Source organism: Orcinus orca, chromosome 6 (assembly GCF_937001465.1).
Source record: "Orcinus orca chromosome 6, mOrcOrc1.1, whole genome shotgun sequence".
Classification (NCBI taxonomy): Eukaryota; Metazoa; Chordata; class Mammalia; order Artiodactyla; family Delphinidae; genus Orcinus; species Orcinus orca.
This window is the reverse complement of record NC_064564.1, coordinates 31,233,693-31,252,673: the sequence shown is the minus strand read 5'-3', so window position 1 is coordinate 31,252,673 and position 18,981 is coordinate 31,233,693. Positions and strand designations below refer to the sequence as shown.

The 18,981-nt window shown below is 48.2% G+C and overlaps 1 protein-coding gene and 1 pseudogene across 2 annotated transcripts in view; both read left to right on the top strand.

The window, feature by feature from the left end:
• The first annotated feature begins 2,047 nt into the window (after positions 1-2,047).
• On the top strand, positions 2,048-2,769 carry LOC101285831 (protein TEX261-like; annotated as a pseudogene).
• A 9,749-nt stretch (positions 2,770-12,518) lies between these two features.
• BICD2 (BICD cargo adaptor 2) overlaps positions 12,519-18,981 on the top strand; it is a 53,646-nt gene continuing 47,183 nt past the window's right edge. Inside the window, exon 1 of one of the 2 annotated variants that reach the window (XM_004284112.4) lies at positions 12,519-12,894. In XM_004284112.4, the coding sequence (XP_004284160.1) occupies positions 12,655-12,894 (240 nt within the window). In that variant the 5' untranslated portion in view covers positions 12,519-12,654. The remainder of the gene's footprint in view (positions 12,895-18,981) is intronic. The other variant, XM_004284113.4, reaches the window with a different exon arrangement.

Below are 18,981 nucleotides of genomic sequence, written 5' to 3'. Positions count from 1 at the left end.
TTTGGCAATCTTTCCTTTGGCACTTTAAATATGTCATTCTACACTTTTATGTTTTCCATTGTGTTTGATGAGAAGTCATTTTCTTATTCAAGTGTATGTCATTTTCCTCTTGCTTTCAAGATTTTCATTTTGTATTTGGCTTTCAACTGTTTGGCTATGAAGTGCATGGTGTGGATCTCTTTGTGTTTATCCTTCTTGGATCTGTAGGTTAAAGTTTTTCATCAAATTTTTGAAATTTGGCCCATTATATCTTCAAATATTTATCTGTCCCTTTCCCTTTCTCCTCTCCTCTGAGACTCCCATTACAATTATGTTGGTACACCTGATGTTGTCTCACAGATACCTGTGGCTGTCTTTAACTTTCTTCAATCTTTTTTTATCTTTGTTTTCAGATTAGACAATTTTTATTGATCTATTATGCTTGCTATTTCTCTTTTAGGCATCTTAATTCTGCTTCTGAGCCCCTTTAGTAAAAGTTTCATTTCAGTTATTGTAATTTTCCATTCAAGAATTTCCATTTGGTTCTTTTGTATAACAACATCTTTATTGAGAGTCTCTAGTTGTTGAGTGATTGCTGTAATGCATTGCTCTAGTTATTTAAATATGGGTTCCTTTAGCTATTTGAATTTATTTACAATAGCTGTTTTGAAGGCTTTGTCTGCTATATCCAATATCTGGGGATAACCAGAGCCAATAGCTATTGACTCCCTTTTTTCTGAGTATGGGCTACACTTCGTTGTGCCTTTGCCTGTCTTATGATGTTTTATTGAAAATATAATGTATTGTAGCAACTCTGGATTCCAATTCCCTTCTCTCATGCATTATTGTTGTTGTTTTGTTTGTGTACTCTGTCTCCCCAACAGTGTATGGTTGCTGATGTATCTGCTCAGTTGTTTGTTCTTATTTTTGTGTTTAAGCCCTCTTTCCCAGGTTTTGTCCTGGTGACTGCATAGCTTAGCATTCAGGTAAAGGTTAATCAGATTGTTCTCAGAGCTAATGAGGTTTCCACCTTCTGCTGATGGGTCTGTGTATGGGCAGAGGAGCACCTTCTAAGCTCAAGTGACTTTCAAGTGTACCTTGGCTTTCACATTCCACTGAAATCTCTTGCATCTTCACTCCATAAAAAGGCATACTGTGATGGCTGGAGATGTGCAAATGTCTTCAGTCTGCTGTAGTCTTTCTCATACATGTGCACACACTCTGGGATATGTTGAGTTATCAAGTTCCCATTGCTGTCTCACCTCCTGGAGCTCCCTAGTAAATTCTCAGCTTTCCTTCTGGTCCATTGCTTGCTCAAAACGGTCCTGAACTGTTAGCAGAGCTTCAGGTCTTCCCTGATCACTTGCTAATGAGATCTACTTTAACTGAAATAACTCCAGATCAAGTGAGATCTCTCTAGCAGTGGAATCAAAGGTGATAGTTTTCTTGCCCTGCCTCCACATTTTAAAAAATAAATTTATTTATTTTTGGCTGCATTGGGTCTTCGTTGTTGTGCGTGGGCTTTCTCTAGTTGTTTCGAGCAGGGGCTACTCTTTGTTGTGGTGTGCAGTCTTCTCATTGCAGTGGCTTCTCTTGTTGTGGAGCACGGGCTCTAGGTGCACGGGCTTCAGTAGTTGTGGCCCATGGGCTTAGTTGCTCCGCGGCATATGGGATCTTCCCGGACCAGGGCTCAAACCAGTGTCCCCTGCACTGGCAGGCAGATTCTTAACCACTGCACCACCAGAGAAGCCCCTGCCTCCACATTTATTGAACTATGATGATGGGAGGTGACAGCAGCTTCCCCAAGAAAGAACGTCCATGCTCTTGCTGTTTGTAACTGAATTTCAGTAGTTTTCATTGATAAAATTTTCTCAGTTTGATGTGTGCACTTGGTGAATTTCCAAGCACTGAAATAGTTGTTTGACAGTTCTGACAGTTTTCTCCGGCTTTGATAAATGATTTTTGGGAAGAGGATGTGTGGACTTGCTAACAGGATCATGTCAAAAATCCAAATAGCAAGTGTGCAGGCCTATCCCAGCGGTCAGGGGGCAGGCAGGGCATGGGCATCATGTGGCTCATGTACCTGCTGAGCTGGCTGTTGCTCTTCATCCAGGTGGCCTTCATCATGCTGGCCATTATAGCCGGACTCTACTACCTGGCAGAATTGATAGAAGAATACACAGTGGCCACTAGTAGGATCATAAAATACATGACCTGATTCTCCACAGCTGTATCGATTGGCCTCTACATTTTTGAGTGCTTCCCCACCTGCATGATTGGCATGGGTCTCTGCACCAACCTTGTCTACTTTGGTCTCCTCCAGACCTTCCCCTTAGTCATGCTGACCTCGCTTAACTTCATCCTGTTGTATGGGTTAGTGGTGGTGAATCATTACCTAGAGTTTCAATTTTTTTTTTTTTTTTAACATCTTTATTGGGGTATAATTGCTTTACAATGGTGTGTTAGTTTCTGCTTTATAACAAAGTGAATCAGTCATACATAAACATATGTTCCCATATGTCTTCCCTAGAGTTTCAATTTTTTGCAGAGGAATATTATCTTTTCTCAGAGGTCCTGGCTTATTTCACTTTCTGCCTGTGGATAATCCCATCTGCATTCTTTGTGTCACTGTCGGCTGGGGAGAACATCCTGCCCTCCACCATGCAGCCAGGAGACGATGTGGTCTCCAATTACTTCACCAAAGGCAAGTGGGGCAAATGCTTAGGAATCCTGGTTGTCTTCTCCTTCATCAAAGAAGCCATTCTACCCAGTCGGCAGAAGATATACTGACCCCCTGGGGAGGGGATGCTGGGGCAAGATCAGGAGAGTCAGGCCCCTGGGCCTCTGCACTAGGTGGGGGCCAGTAGCTAGAAGGCACCTTCCCCCAGCCCTGGCCCTCCTTCCCTGACTCCCCCAGATGCCCCCATCCCCACCCTCCTCAGGAGGTTCAGCTTGGCTCAGATCTGATGCTGCCAGAGGCTGAGACTTCAGAGAGCACTAGGGAGGATGCTGTGCCTGCTTAGCCAGGAGGCCGTGGTCCACCTTTGGAGGGCAAAGGCTGAGCTCCTGTGGCCCTCCCGCCCCCTCCTGTGATGGGTCTGGAGTTCTGGCTCAGCCAGGGCAGGCAGGGCAGGGGCCGTGAAGCTGGAGAGCAGATGGTGATAATTGCTGTGGCAGATGGCCGTAGGGAGGGGCCGTGGCTTAGCACTCGTAAGAGAAAGTTTCTGCTGTTGAACTGCGATTTCTGTCCAAGTGCTGATTGCCATTTGAATAAAGATGCTAGATGGCACTGTTTGCCATAATACCCTGAAAAAAAATATCCAAAGAGTACTTTTGTTGCAAGAATTCTCTTGCAGTGCTAGACATTGTTTATCTTTACTCACCATCCATTTCTACATTTATTCTTCTACTCCTTGTGAAGGGTGGGAAGGTTAAAAACTACATCTCCCAGAGACTTTTGCCCTTAGGAGTCTGGATTGATTGACTTGGGTTCTGCCAATAAGATGTGATTGCATGAGATATGGAAGGCAGAAGGGAGGAGGGTGCCATTCTCTTGGCAGAGATGGCACTGATGTGTAGGTTCTGGCAGATGTGAACTTTTGCAATGGCCCAATTCCATATCCCACTCACTTTCACCCAGTTTCATGGGTGTGGCAGCTGTGACCTTGGCAATGGTTTCATGCAGCTTCTTGATCTCTGGATTACAGCTGCTATGGCAGGACTCTGAGGCCTAGTCATAGCCCCACCGACTTCAAATCTTAAAGTCCTTTCCATGATTTTGCAAGCAACTGATTCCCTGTATTAAATCCCTATCTGTTTGAAACATCTAGAGTGATTTCTATCTCCTGAACTACAACTTCATCTATACAATTATATTTTGGAGACTTTGGGATGATTAAACTCTTCTTTTAGGCAATGGTTACTCTCCCTTGAGGGGCTATTATCCAGGTCTGACTGAGAAAATCACATATCACCCATAGTTCCTGGACTGGGATGTGGCAACCATATGAGACTTGGATTGTCTTCATTGGGCAGGGTTGATATGTATTTTATGTAGGTGTGGGCATTATTTAAAGTGTGTATATGGGAAAGGGGTGGTGAGAAGAGTTGTTTGTTGGTGAAATCTCAAACATTTCAGCCCAGATGCCCAGATCCCAGCTGCATGGAGCCTGGGAGGTGAGGATTGGCCCCTTGTTTGAGCTTCAAAACTGGGAGGTTGGCCCATCTTCCATCAAAACTCACATGATGGGGGAATTCTCCCAACACAGGAAAGGGTTCTGATCCTAGAGGCCCAGAAATAACACAGATTTTTCACAGTGGTAGTTGGATGAGAGCCTGGAAAGATGGGGAGGCCACATGGGGGAGCTATGTTTAACACAGCCTTGGAAATTCATCTGGAAATGCCGTGTTGGCTGGGGATCCAGGAGGACCCAGAGGTGGAGTAAGACATGAAGAACAGTTTAGGTGGCAGTGGGGTGATGATGATGAGTGAGAGTGTAGATTCCCCTCCCGATCTCCCAGAGCTCAGGGGTTCAAACCCATGGCCATATCATTCTCTGTTCCTCAATTTCCTCATCTGAAAAATGGGGATAATAGCTAGGCCATTAGGCTTTTGTAAGGATTAAATAAGATAAAGCAGGCACATGAGAGCAACCAATGGATTCATTTAAAACAAGAAGTAGGTCGAAGCAGGAGGTCAGAATTCATGTCCACTAGCAGGGACAGCCACCCAGAAGTCAAGTGGCACTCAGATGATAGCTATTCAGAGACAGGTAAATGACTTTTTTTTTTTCGTCTTCTCATGTTTTATGAAGGTAATATCATTACAACATTAAAACACTTGAAATTTTTTATCTTAAAAATTTCAAAATAGACCCAAAAGTCAAGAGCATAATGTAGCACCCACCCAGCTTCAACTACCATCAACAACTTCTGAAATTTCATTATCCTCATCTCCCCTTTTTTCTGGAGTATTTGAAAAAATATGTTAACCATCATGTTCTCCACTTGTACATACTTGCAGGTGTATTTACATCCAAACAGTCATTTTTCTACATAATCACACTTTAAATTAACAATAATTCCTTTATCAAAAATGTTTAAAGAAAAACAATTCCCCATACTCCCATCACTATTTAAACCACAGCGACTCCACTTCTCTTCCAGTTCTGCAGGAAGTGTGCAAGGCCCAGCTCCAAAGTTCCAAGCACAGGAACTCTCTCTTCTGTTTCTTCCCCCTCTTAAAATTGTATCATGTTCAGTTCCATGTAGCCCCACTATCTTAACCAGGGGAGCTGGGTGAGTTAATATACCTTTAAAAATACCTTACGACCATTTAGCTCTTATGAATATTGATGCAAAAATCTACAACGAAATACTAGCCAACCAAATTCGGCTGCATATTAAAAGGATTACACCATGACCAAATGGAATTTATTCCCAGAATGCAAGGATGATTCAACATATGAAAATCAACCAATGTATCACATTAACAGAATGAACAGGAAAAAAACCCCACACACATGATCATTTCAATTGATGCAGAAAACCTTTTGACAAAGTCCAACACCCTTTCATGATAAAAACACTCAACAAACTAGGATAGAAGGGAACTTCCCCAACATGATAAAGGCTATATATGAAAAAATCCACAGTGAACATCAAACTCAATGATGAAAGACCTAAAGCTTTCCCCCTAAGATCAGGAGTAAGACAAGGATGCCTGCTTTTGCTACTTCTTTTCAACATAGTACTGGAAGTTCTGGCCAGAGCAATTAGACAAGAGAAAGAAATAAAAGGCATCCAAATTGGAAAGGAACAAGTAAAATTATCTTTGTCCATATCTTATACATAGAAAATGCTAAAGATTCCACACCAAATAAACAAACCCCGAAACCTATTAGTGCTAATAAGCAAATTTAGAAAAGTTATAGGATACGAAATCAACACATAAAAATCAGTTGCATACAGTAACAATGAACAATCTGAAAAAAATATTTAGAAATTAACTTAACCAAAGTGGGTAAAAACTTACAGACCGAAAATTACAAAACACTTCTAAAAGAAGTTAAAGAAGACATAAATATGGAAAGACATTCTGTGTTCATGGACTGGAAGACAATATTGTTAAGATGTCAATGCTACTCAAAGCATCCTATAGATTCAATGCAATTCCTATCAAAATCCTAATGATTTTTTTGCAGAAATTAAAAAAAAAATCCTAAAACTCATATGGAATCTCAAGGGACCCCAAATAGCCAAAGCATTTTGTAAAAGAACAAAGTTGGAGGATTCACACTTCCCTATTTCAAAACTTACTTCAAAACTACTGTAACCAAAACAGTGTGGTACTGGCATAAAGATAGACATACAGACCAGTGGAAAAGAAATTCTAGGGAATTCCCTGGTGGCTCAGTGGTTAAGAATCTGCCTGCCAATGCAGGGGACATGGGTTTGATCCCTGGTGTGGGAAGATCCCACATGCCGTGGAGCAACTAAACTACTGAGCCTGCACTCTAGAGCCCATCTGCCACAACTACTGAGCCCACACACCACAACTACAGAAGCCCACACACTCTAGGGCCTGTGTGCTACAACTACTGAAGCTGTGTTCTGCAACTACTGAAGCCCACGCACCTAGAACCTGTGCACCACAATGAAGAGTAGCCCCCGCTCGCCACAACTACAGAAAGCCCATATGCAGCAATGAGGACCCAATGCAGCCAAAAAAAAAAAAGGTCCACATCAAAAAAATAAAATTAAATTAAAATAAAAAAATAAGAAGAGTGTAAAAAAAAAAAAAAGCAAAAAGAAAAGAAAAGAAATTCCAGAAACAACCCCTTGCATATAAGGTTGATTGATTTTTGACATGGGTGCCAAGACCATTTAACGGAGAAAGGACAGTCTTTTCAACAAATGGCACTGGAAAAACTGGATATACGGTATATGTCTGAACCCCTAAGGCCTGGCACAGAGTTTATCAAATGAATGACATTTGGGTCAAAGACTCATCCTACATTACACAATATGAATACGTGGGGGATGCCGTGCCATTTACTCTGCTATCAGTTGAGCTAAGTATGCCTAGGCAGGGAGTCACCAACAGGGGATGGCTTTGCTCCTTGGTCTACAACCAGATAGCCACAGGCAGAGAGGAGACAGGATTCCAGGAGGAGGAGGGACGTTTGTGAGCACCCAGAGCTCCTGAGCAAATAGCAAAAAAGGGAACCTAATAGCAAATAGCCTTTGAGCAAATAGCTTTGGTAGCAAAAAAGTGGCCACATCTAGGCCAGGTCCCAGCCCGGACACTTGTGTGCATAAGCATCCTGCCCCTTTGCCCTGGATGGGAGGAGTGGGGGACCCGGAGCCTTTGCTTATGAAGGTAGAGCGGGTTTCTGAGAAGATATCACTTACCTTTGCCTCCAGGCTAATGGTCACCCAGTCATTCTTGGCAGGGGGGTGCACCATGGGCACCCAGCACCCCAGTGTGACAAAGGCCTCCATTCTCCCATGTCTTCCATCCTGGTGAAGGGGTATAGGGTCCAGGGAGGGGGATAATAAGGACAGCCTGGTCTCTGCTGAGTCCTGAGCCCCTGCAGGACCCTGGCTGGAGGCCCTGGTGTGTGGGTCAGGAGACTGCTGAGGCCTGGTCAAGGTCCCTGCCTCCTGGAGCTGACATTCCAGGAGGAGACAAAGGTGCAAACGTGAATAAGCACAACATGCAGGATGCCACGGAGGAAGATAAAGCCAGGAAGGGGAACAAGTCATGAGGGCAGAAGGGCCACTTCCCAGAATGTGAAGTGTCTTGGGGGGTGGCTGCTGTAATTAGGCTTTGCCTCTGGGAGGGGGCTATGATCTTAAGTTTTGTACCCCACCAAATTCACACATTAAATCCTAACCCCCAAGGTGATGGTGTTAGGATGGTGGGGTCTTTGTGGGTGATTCGATCACGAGGGTGGAGCCCCCATGATAAGTGGCCTTATAAAAGAGACCCCAGAAAGCTGCCTCACCCCTCCTGCCATGTGAGGACACAGTGAGAGAAGAGGAAGCCAGTTCTCACTAGACACTGAATCTGCTGACACCATGGTTTTGGACTTCCAGCACCTTAAGAAATAAATGTCTTTTGCTTATAAGCCTCCCAACCGTGGTATTGTTACAGCAGCCTGAATGTACTAAAGGAAAGAGTTTTGAGCTGAGGGGGTATGACTTGCCTTGGGCTAAGGATCCTACTGCTGCTGTTAGAGAAAATATAGGGTGAGGGGGCTGGGGGAAGGCCAGTGAGAAGATGACTACAATAGTCCAGTTGGGAGGCAATTGGGTTCGAGCCAAAGAGGGGGCAGTCAGGAAGGCAGGAGGCCAAGGCTAGTTCTGAGTCTGTCGTTTGCTCACAGATTGACAAATCAGATGGAGTGTGTAAGAAGCCAAAGGTGATAACTAAGGATTTTGCCCTGAGCCTGTTTTCTCATTTGTAAAACATGTAGCATAAGCCCCACATCCCGGGGTATTGGGAGGACTCGATGAAATGATGGCGGGCAAGCACCTGGCAATGTTGGAGGCCCAGTTGGAGCCCAAAAAGCAGCAGACCTGCTTCTCTTATCTTTGCCAATCCCCTATTCCAGCAGCCTCACTGGCCACTTCCTGTGCATCTTCTGGGTCTCCACTCAGGTGTCATATCCTCAGGGAATCTCTTCCTGATGACTATTCCCCCAACACTGTCACACATCATGGCTCCTCCAGTGACAGGTCCTCTGTCCCCAGCACCTATGAGAGTCCTTGCCTGTCCCCTTCCACCACCACCCTGTCTCCAAGTTCTAAGCTCCGTGGTCAATGCCTGCCTGCACCAGATTCCCACAGCCTTTTCTCTTCTCCCTCCTCAGGCCAGCCTCATATGAAGGCATGGAGTTGGGTGGGGGTTTGGAGTTTGGCCAGTTTGGGTCAGAAGGGGCCACCAATTCTCAGAGCATCTTCCTCTTATGTTCCTTCTCCCTTCTTTTCCCTAGCATCTCTCGCACTTAGACTGAATGGTGAGCCTAGGCCTGAGGGTTTCCTAGGACTTGGGACTCTCAGCTAAGACAAGGACAGACAGGCTGATTGGGCATCTCACTCCTACTGTGATTGAATGCCCTAAAAATTATTATTTAATTTCACAAGTAAAATTATGACATATTCTCCTCATACAAATAAAACATGAAACCACTAAAAGGAATCAGGGCTCCTTGGAGAAATGGCTGATTCCAGGTCTGGGCCCAGAGTACAAGATGATCCTGGAACAACTTTGCTAGAATGTAAGAAAATTCTTAAAAATCGTGACATGTTGAAAGGATACAAAGCCAGCTGGTGGAGCTCCCACTGGCCAAATCTGCCACATCTGAGCATCTAAGTGAATACGGAGAGTAATGGATTATAACTCATTAAGTAAAATAAGAATCCACAGATCCATACCACTAATGAATGTAGTATCTTCCCTAGAGTACAAAGTTAGTAGGTGGAAAAGGAATGATGGAAATAGAATAGTCTGATATATACACAACCAAATATAAAATAGATAGCTAGTGGGAAGCAGCCGTATAGCACAGGGAGATCAGCTTGGTGCTTTGTGTCCACCTAGAAGGCTGGGAGGGAGACGCAAGAGGGATGAGATATGGGGATGTATGTATATGTATAGCTGATTCACTTTGTTATACAGCAGAAACTAACACACCATTGTAAAGCAATCATACTCCAATAAAGATGTTTAAAAATAATAATAAATAAATATATAGAAAAGAATAGGCTAGTAATAATTCCTTTAGGCAAGAAATATCAATGAAAACTACTGAGTTAAAAGTTTAAGGAGCTCAGCCTAAGCCATTTTGTGATCTAATCCTGGCTACAGTGCTTGCCCTTGAACAGGTCTCAGTAATTAATGATCTTAAGGGAACAAAAGAATGCAGAAACATTACCTGCTATCAGGCAAGAGAAGTAACAATAGCAAAGATAATATATCAGTTGTGAAGACTGCCAATTATCTTTCAGTGGTAAAGGTTAGCCTGAAGCACTCAACCACCAGATCAACCAGAACCTAAGGGATGATGATGTTGACCTTTTCTGACCCTGGTGACTTCAATCAACTAAAGTTTGGATTCTGTCAACTGTCAGCTGAGCCCCTTCATGAATATGCATGTACCCTCAGCTTACAACCTCCCCAATTTTACTGTTCTGGGACATGCTGCTTTAGGAAAGATCCCCGGTGTTCTCCTTACTTGCTGCAAGTAATAAATCCTTTCTTCTCCTGATTAAAAAAAAAAAAAAAAAAGTCTGAGGAGCTCATATAACTCAATATCAAAAAAACAACCCGATTAAAAAATGGGCTGGAAACTTGAATAGACATTTTTCCAAGGAAGACATACGGATGGCTTACAGGCACATGAAAAGATGCTCAACATTGCTAATTATCAGAGAAATACAAATCAAAACAACAGTGAGATATCACCTCACACCTGTCAGAATGGCTAGCATCAAAAGACTACAAACAACAAATGTTGGTGAGGATGTAGAGAAAAGGGAACCCTTGTACACTGCTGGTGGGAATGTAAATTGGTGCATCCACTGTGGAAAACAGTATGGACGTTCCTCAGAAAACTAAAAGTAGAACTACTACGTGATCCATTAATTCCACTCCTGGGTATATATCCGAAGAAAATGAAAACACTAAATTTGAAAAGATACAAAGTGCCCCAATGTTCCTAGCAGCATTATTTACAATGGCCAAGATATGGAAACAACCTAAATGTCCATCAACAGATGAATGGATAATGACAATGTGGTGTATACACACACACACCCCCCCCCCCAATGGAATGCTATTCAGTCATAAAAAAGAATGAAATTTTGCCATCTGCAACAACATGGATGGACCTAGAGGATATCGTGCTAAATGAAATGAGACAGAGAAAGACAAATACTGTATGTTACCACTTTTACGTGGAAACTAAAAAATAAAACTAGTGAACATAACAAAAAAGAAACACTCACAGATGTAGAGAACAATCTCTACATCTGGGAGAAGGATGTACATCTGGCGAGAAGGAAGGGGGGAGGGACAGGACAGGGGTAAGGGATTAAGAGGTACAAACCACTACGTATAAAATAAAGCTACAAGGATATATTGTACAGCACAGGGAATATAGTCAATATTTTATAATAACTATAAATGGAGTATAATCTTTTTTTTTTTTTTTTTTGCGGTACACGGGCCTCTCACTGTTGTGGCCTCTCCCGTTGCGGAGCACAGGCTCCGGACGAGCAGGCTCAGCGGCCATGGCTCACGGGCCCAGCCGCTCCGCGGCATGTGGGATCTTCCCGGACCGGGGCACGAACCCGTGTCCCCTGCATCGGCAGGCGGACTCTCAACCACTGCACCACCAGCAAAGCCCGAGTATAATCTTTAAAAATTGTGAATCACTACATTGTACACCTGAAACTCATGTATTATAAATCAAGTATACTCAATAAAAATTTTAAAAGCTTGAGGAGTGACAGGATATTTGCAAAGTCTGAATTGTCTTCTCACAGGATAGTATCAATGATTACAAAGGAGTATCCAGCAGCATCCGGGCCATGGGTTTGCGAGTCTCCTGACAGGATTCTGTGAGAATTTAGCACCACCTCGTTGATATTCCAGCCAAAGTGCATAACCTAATGTAACCGTGGGGATGCATCGGTGTGTACATCTCTGGCCTGCACGCCTCAGAAAGGTCAAGATCATAAAGACAAAGAGGGAGAAAGTCTCCCAGATTGAGGGACAGTAAGGACACCTGACTGCCATTTGAGGCGTGACCCAGAACCGGGTCCCGGACCAGAACCCACGCTACGAGGGTAGCGCAGGGAAGCCATGCTGGCTTCGAGGCCCCGTCAGTGTCGGCGGTCCTGAATTGGATCATCGTAGGACGCATGGAAATGCCTAATTCTTAGGAAACACGCACGAGGCATTTCGTATTTAGCTGGGGCGAAGGCGTCTCTTCCGCTAGCGGTTTGACCATCTCCCCAACTGGATACGTCCTGGGCTCCGCAGGCCTCGCCCGTCTGAACCGTCGGGTTATAGTCCCCACCGCCACCCAGCCCGCCGTCCCCGCGACGCCCCGAGCGCTCCACGTAGGGTGGTTCAGACCGGTGGCCGGCTCCACCCAGCCCCTGCACATCGCAGTCCGCGTCCTGCCGATGACCTACCGCACCACCTACCCACACCTCGCAGGCCCGGGGGCGGGCACCGGAAAACACCAGTTTCCGGCTCCGCGACGGCGGATGCCCTGGCCAATCACGGGCGGGGGCGGGCGGGCGTGTGGAACTAAGGGCCTTGTAGTCGGAGCGCTGGTGGGACTACGACCCCCACAATGCTCCGCGTGGCAGCAGCGGAGGCTACAGCATTGGAAGGGGCCTCCCGGCACGGGGCGCGGGCCAATCACGGGCGGGGGAGGACGGGCGCTGGGCGTGACGGGCCTTGTAGTTGCCGCGGGCGGGACTATGGCCCCCACAGTGCCCCGCGCGGCGGCGAGCTCACGGCGGCTGCGTGGCGGCGGCGGCCGGGGCGCCGTCGGGTTGGGCGGCGGCGGCGGCGGCGGCGGCGGCGGCGGCGGTGGCGGTGGGGAACCCGGCCTGAGCCTCGGAGCGAGTGGCGTGACTCCGGCCGTGGTCACCATGTCCGCGCCGTCCGAGGAGGAGGAGTACGCGCGGCTAGTGATGGAGGCGCAGCCGGAGTGGCTGCGCGCGGAGGTGAAGCGGCTGTCGCACGAGCTGGCCGAGACCACGCGTGAGAAGATACAGGCGGCCGAGTACGGGCTGGCAGTGCTCGAGGAGAAGCACCAACTCAAACTGCAGTTCGAGGAGCTCGAGGTGGACTACGAGGCCATCCGCGGCGAGATGGAGCAGCTCAAGGAGGTAAGGAGCAAGGGCCGCCGGCGCCACGCCCTCCGCGCCCCCGGCCAATCCCGACCCCGGACTGACCTCAGCTCTGACCTCAGAGCCGGCCCTTGACCGTGGCCAAGACTATCCCCGAGCGGACCCCCAACCAGCCTCCGACGCAGGCCAAACTGACCCCTGACCCTGGGCCGGGTCGACTCCCCAGCCGACCCCTGACCCCAGGCAGCCCGGATCAGCACCGGGGCGCCCAGCGTCAGTGTGCTTGGCCGGCCGGGAGGCGGCCCTGCGGTGGGTGGCGGGCCCCAAGTGTGGTGGGCGATGCGCGTTCTAGAAACTCTGGCCTCCGCGGCAAGGGCTGCGGTGGAACCGTGTGGTCAGCTTTTCTGCTACTGATGGCAGGTCTCGGGCACGGTGGGATGGCGTCCTCTGCGGTGTTTGATTTTCTGAGTGCGGGGGATGGGGACGTGGGATGGATGCAGGTGACCGGCTGGGAAAGACCGGGCGTGTGTCTCCATCGTCTCCAGGCACATCACCTCCTTTCTCTGGGCGCAGCTGCCTTCAGAGGTTTCAGCGCCGGGAGACCAGGAAAAGGCGAAGTCGGGGGCTTGCCTTGCATGTGTTCATCACAGCTGGCGGGAGTACCCCACAGCCTCTCCCCATGCTCAGCTTGCAGACCACCCCGCTAGTTACTTCTCTGTGATGCAGTGCTTCTGTCCACTTCCCGTCCTGGTTGCCCTCCCAGGCCCTTCCCTGAAGTTGGGGGACAGGTCTGTGGGTGTTTGTCATGGATAAGCCTTGTGTCTCCTGTGTGATTTTTACTCCGGGGTGAGCAGATTGGACCCCCAGGCTGCCAAAGAGCCTTGCAGCGAGAGAGCTGTGCAGTCCTGCCGTGAAATAATTCTCTTGGGTGATTTAAGCACCATTTTCTCTCAATCCTCCTTGCCTCGCCAGCCTTGTTGTGGGGGTGGGGAGGGAGAAGTTGCTTCCTGGGTGGAACACCCAGGTTTGGATCCAGGTCTTGCCTTTTGCTGGTGATGTGGCTATGAGCAAGAACCTTAGCTTCTTCCTCTGCAACATCCCACCCAGAAAGGGTTCGTCTGAGGCATATTTAAAAAGCCTGGACAAGGTGTTAGGTATCTAGCCTGTCAGTGCCTGAGATAGTCTGCCCCTTCCCTACTTGATTCTTATCTTGTCCAGGTAGGCTCCTGGCCCTTGGTCTCAGGATCCACCATGCTCGCTGCTTCCCGGACTGCCCACCTCCCAGCACCCCACTCCCAGTGGCCTCAGGAAGGTGCCTGGGCTATTTTGAGCCTCCGTGTCTCACTGGGTAGACCAGTTGGGTCCCCTTCTGATAGTGCAGGGAATTAATTCATGAAGGTACTTAAATCTATGCTTGGTGGAGCAGGTGCCCTGTAGAAGACAGATAGGGGCCCCAGGGAGGGTGATGGTGGAGCTCATTCGACCCGAGGTCTTGTATCTGTCAGCAGGTATTGGTACCTACTCCAAGCCAGGTTTATCTGGCACTAGATCTACAAGAGGGGTGACATGTGACCCCTCTGGCAAGGGCCTCATCTTAGTGTGTGGGGTAGGGGAATGTGCCCAAGATGGAGGGATGCTGAGGGGGCCTTGAGAATATGGAGTGGGAGACATTAGGCTCACCCTCTGCAGCTCAGAGGTGAGCCTGGTCTTCCCTAGCCTCTCCCCTCAGAGTTCATAGTGAGCTCCCACTGGCAGCATGTGCAGTCCCCTTCTGTGTTCACAAGCTCGAATTCACGTCCGCTGCAAGAGCAGACCAGAAGGGAAAGTTGCACAGGAATTAATCATTCCCTGCTTAGGGACCTTTCAGTTGTCAACTCTTTACTGTCACAGACATTTGGCCAGTGTAAGAATCTTGACTCAGTTTTGTGGCATGTGTCTGGAGGATGGGTCCCCAGGGGAATTGGGAAGATGGTATATCGGTCTCCACAGGTGTTCTTCAGGTGGCTGCTTGCTTAAGTTTGATGTTACCGTCTGGCTCTCGCACACACTGGCCACATGGCCTTGGACACATTGTCCCACTGTCCTGAACTTCAGTTTCCCTCATTGTAGGTGGGATGAGAACAGTTCAGCTGGAAGTCTCAGCAGAACTAGAGGAAGGTGCATCAGAGTCTCAGTAGATGTTGCCAGAAACCTCACACCAGTTTACTCAAAGCCATGCCAACACAGGCTCTTGTCAGCCTCTCTTAATTCTTGTTATTATTATACTTGGAAATATTTACTCTTATTTTAAAAATCAAGATTTAAGGAGACCATATCTGTTGGGTCTTTTTAAAATTTTATTTGTTTTCTTCTGTAGAGAGATGAGCCATCTTCATTCTTTTAAAACTTTATTTCTTTAACTAAAGTGGGTTCAGTTACTAACAAATTATGCTACGAACAGAGGGGCCTGTATTCCTGTTGAGCATTTGTAGATAATACTGTTTTAGAGGGAGAGAAGCTGGCTGGTCTGTCCCAGGTGACTGGGTTGTGACCAGACCTGAAGGAGGGTCCTCTGTGGGGCCAGTGGCAGTGGTGCTGGCCCTGCAGCCTTTCTCACATGGTGAGTGTATGTGTGTCTGTGTCCTACTGACACCATGGTGTGCGGGAGGAAGGGTACCCACTGGCCCATTTTGCCTAACCATTTTGCTAGTGATTGAGCTTGGCTTAATAAGGGCGCTGTATGTCACAAGTTCTGCTGTGCCCCCTTCCCCACCATGGTGACAGATTTTGGTCAGCCATGTGATGTTTCCTGTCCTCAGTAGCCATGGAACATCTCACTCTGTGTCCTTAGCTGCAGTTTGAAAAGGACAGGTGTGCTGCCCTTTTCAAGACAGTTCCTGCCTGCATGGCTCAGGCAGGTACCAGGAGTGAGTGGTCCTTGTAGGTTGGGAATGTGAGGGCAATGGAGGGCATGCCGCAGGCAACTGGTGGGGGTCGTGGTGCAGTCTCAGCCCCACCCTCGCTTGGCTCCCAGAGAGAGCAGGAAGACAAAGTCTGGATGCCCTTGCTGACTTATGTGCTACCTCGGGATCTTGTCTGTGCAGTATACTTATATCCCAGGGAAGCCGCGGGTGGAATTTGGTGAGCTGAAGCCTGTCACAGGCTGGGACTGGTACCTGGCACACAATAAGTGCTTACGCAATAAGTATGTGTTGGCTGGTGTCATTAGCTCCTTCCTTCCCTCCACCTCACCCAGGCCTGGATCCCCTCCCAGCTGTCCCTGTAGTCACCTTGTCTCTGCTCCTTGTTCTCGCAAGGTCTGGAGTGGCCCTGCTTCGTGTCCAGAGGGCGGCCTGAGCCTGCTGCCTGGGGCCTCTGGCCTGGCTCAACCTACACTGCTCTCTGCATTCTGGTTGCCTTCACTGCCCTCACCATCCCTGCCTCTTCCCAATCTTGGATCTTGGAAGCTCTGCCTGCCCTTCAAGGCCTGGACACTTTTCAGAGCCTCCTCTGGACTTGCCTGAGCCCAGCTCCCAATACCTGGATATCCCTCCCATCCTGCAGGCTCTGGCTGCATGAACAACTGTGGCAGAGCTGGTGGGAGCAGCTGCTCTGTCCTCTTTGCTTCCTCCTTCCCATCCCTCTTGTAATTTCCTCTCTCAGAGGATGGGGAAACCAAGGTAGGGATGGGTGTGAGTGATTGAGGAAGGTCCAATAGCTCAGACCAAGTTGGAAGTTTTCTTTGGGCACCAGGTTCCTGTCCAAGTCTGTGTAGAAGTTCCGGCCATGAGCTGGCTTCACAGAGGAGGGTGGTGTGAGGGCTGCCGCTCAGGCCTCGCCCCTGTTGGTGAGCTGTTCCTGCCATAGCCTCCGCATGCCCCACCGACTCCTGCAGTCCTCATGCCATCCCTTGGAGTCACCACCCTGTTATGTCTGTTGTACTGCTGGGGAAACCGAGGCATAGAGAAACTGAGTTTCACTCAAGGCTCTGAGCCTAGGAAGCCTGTCCCCAAGAGAGCAGGCACCTGTGGAGGAGGGAAGGGCAATTGGAGGCCTCTGTGCAAGGCGCATCCTTCTCAAGTGTTTGTTTTGAGACAGGAAAAGTCCTGATTTGGACTAAACCCTGTGAGGATTCTGCTCATCTGATACCACCCTAGAACTTGGAGCAGAGAGCCATTGGGGGTTGGGAGACTCTAGGAGACCTGTGGGCCTTTCAGGGCAAGCTGTGTGGTGGTCTGCTGTCAGCATGAAGAAGCCTGACTTGTGGTGGAAGTGGGGATCCAGGGAATCCTGGAGGTGCTGAGACAGCCCTGCTCCCAGGGGTCTAACAGCTGGGAGAGGCAGCTACCAGCATCCAAAGGCAATGACCACACGCCCCACTGTGGCTGCATTGCTGGGCATTCCCCACTTTCCTGCCTGCAGAGCTTGTGTCTGGCAGGGCGTTGTGAAGCAATCTTGAGGGATCTTCCATTTTTAAAAATTCCCAAGACTCCCGTGTCACCTGGCATTCTGTCTTCCTGCAGGGCCTGGGGGTTAAGCAGCTGTGTACCTCAATGTTCTCAGGGTGTGACTTTGGATGGGTGGTTGGACACACTATGAAGGAGCTGCTTTTCCATAACTGGTGCAGGAGGGAGGCCAGGCCAAAGAGTGGCACTGCCTGGGCAGGTGAGGAGGTACTGCATGTGCTGTCCAGGGCTGTGGTTTCTACACTTTGGCTCCAAGGGAGCAACTGGACCCTTCCTGGGCCCTCAGGAGCTATGTGGCCCTGGAGGAATGGCTCTTCCCTCAGGATCAGGCTGGTGTACCTGGGGCACTTGGGCAGGTAGTGACCGAGGCTCCTTAAGTTTGAGCAGCTGCCTCAGAGAGAGCCACGGCCAGGTAGACACAGACTCCTGCTGGGCCTTCCCACCTCAGGGACCCCAACCTCTTACTGTGAGGGAGGAGAGATCAGTTTACCCTTGTCAGTTTGGGGCAGCCACCCCTCAGTCAGACCTGCTTCTCCACATCCGTGCACTGGATAAAGGGCCACTACACATGCTGAAGGTAAAGAAAGATTTGGTTTCTTCTTAGACAGCGAAGCGAAGGTGGCTAGCAGGCAGGGGCTGGCCAGGACTCTGCAGGCTCTGATGGATGAGACTCTCCTGGGCCCCAGGCCCCATACTGTCCAGTGTTTGAAGTGTGGCCCCTCAAGCTGTCCCCCAGAGCCGGAGAGGGCCCCGTGTGACTGCCCAGCCGCTGTCCTGGGCATCAAACCTTTCTGTCCCAGCCCTGCTGTGCCATGGGAGGTGGACTGACAGATGGGGCTGCAGGGGCAGGGTGTGTCTCGGGGACATGTGGTGGAACAGGCAGTCCAGGCTCAGGTAGGTGATGACATCAAGGAGTATCGGGGCCTGGCTGCTTCTTTAGAGCTTAATATGCTTAAAAAAATTGTTCATTCACTTTAAGAACATCAAAATGTAGAAATGAGCATGTCTCTGTAGGAATTATGGAGTATGTATGGGGAACTACCGGGTTTTTCTATTTGCCAGCTTTTTTCTTCCTGTGTATGTAGGTGAGATACATATGATCTATAAAAACTAGAAAGTGCTTTGAGCATCTATAACAGTTGTTTTTAAAAAGACACAGAGTTTGGTGTTATTCTTTGAGTTGCAGAAAAGTAGGTTTCATTCAAGTGGTCGAAGACATGGAGGTTTCCATGGGTTTGGAAGGTTCTGTGCACTTCCAGTCTATTGTTGTATCATGTGAAATAATTGTCATAGTTAGAGTTTTATGGGTTTGCTTTTTTAAGGCAGTTTTTCTGCACTGTTCCCCTCCTAAAGGTCTTCCATCTTTAGGGGAAGTTGTAAGCATAACCAGAGCAGAGAGATTGGCCTGCGTGTTTTCGCGCCCACTTTGGCAGCTCCAGCTTTGGCAGCCTCCGTTCTGTGCCTCACTTCTACTGTAAGTACATTGGTGTGTTGTGTTGAGAAATTAATCTGTGATTCTGTTTTTTTATAAAAACAGAATCACAGATTAATTTTCATACCTCACAAGATTAACAGTGACTCTTTAATGTCATCTTCTATCTGGTCAGCGTCCGGATTTCCCTGTTTGGCTCATAGTTGCTTTACAGTTGTTCTGTTTGCATTGGGAGCCAAGCAGGGTCCA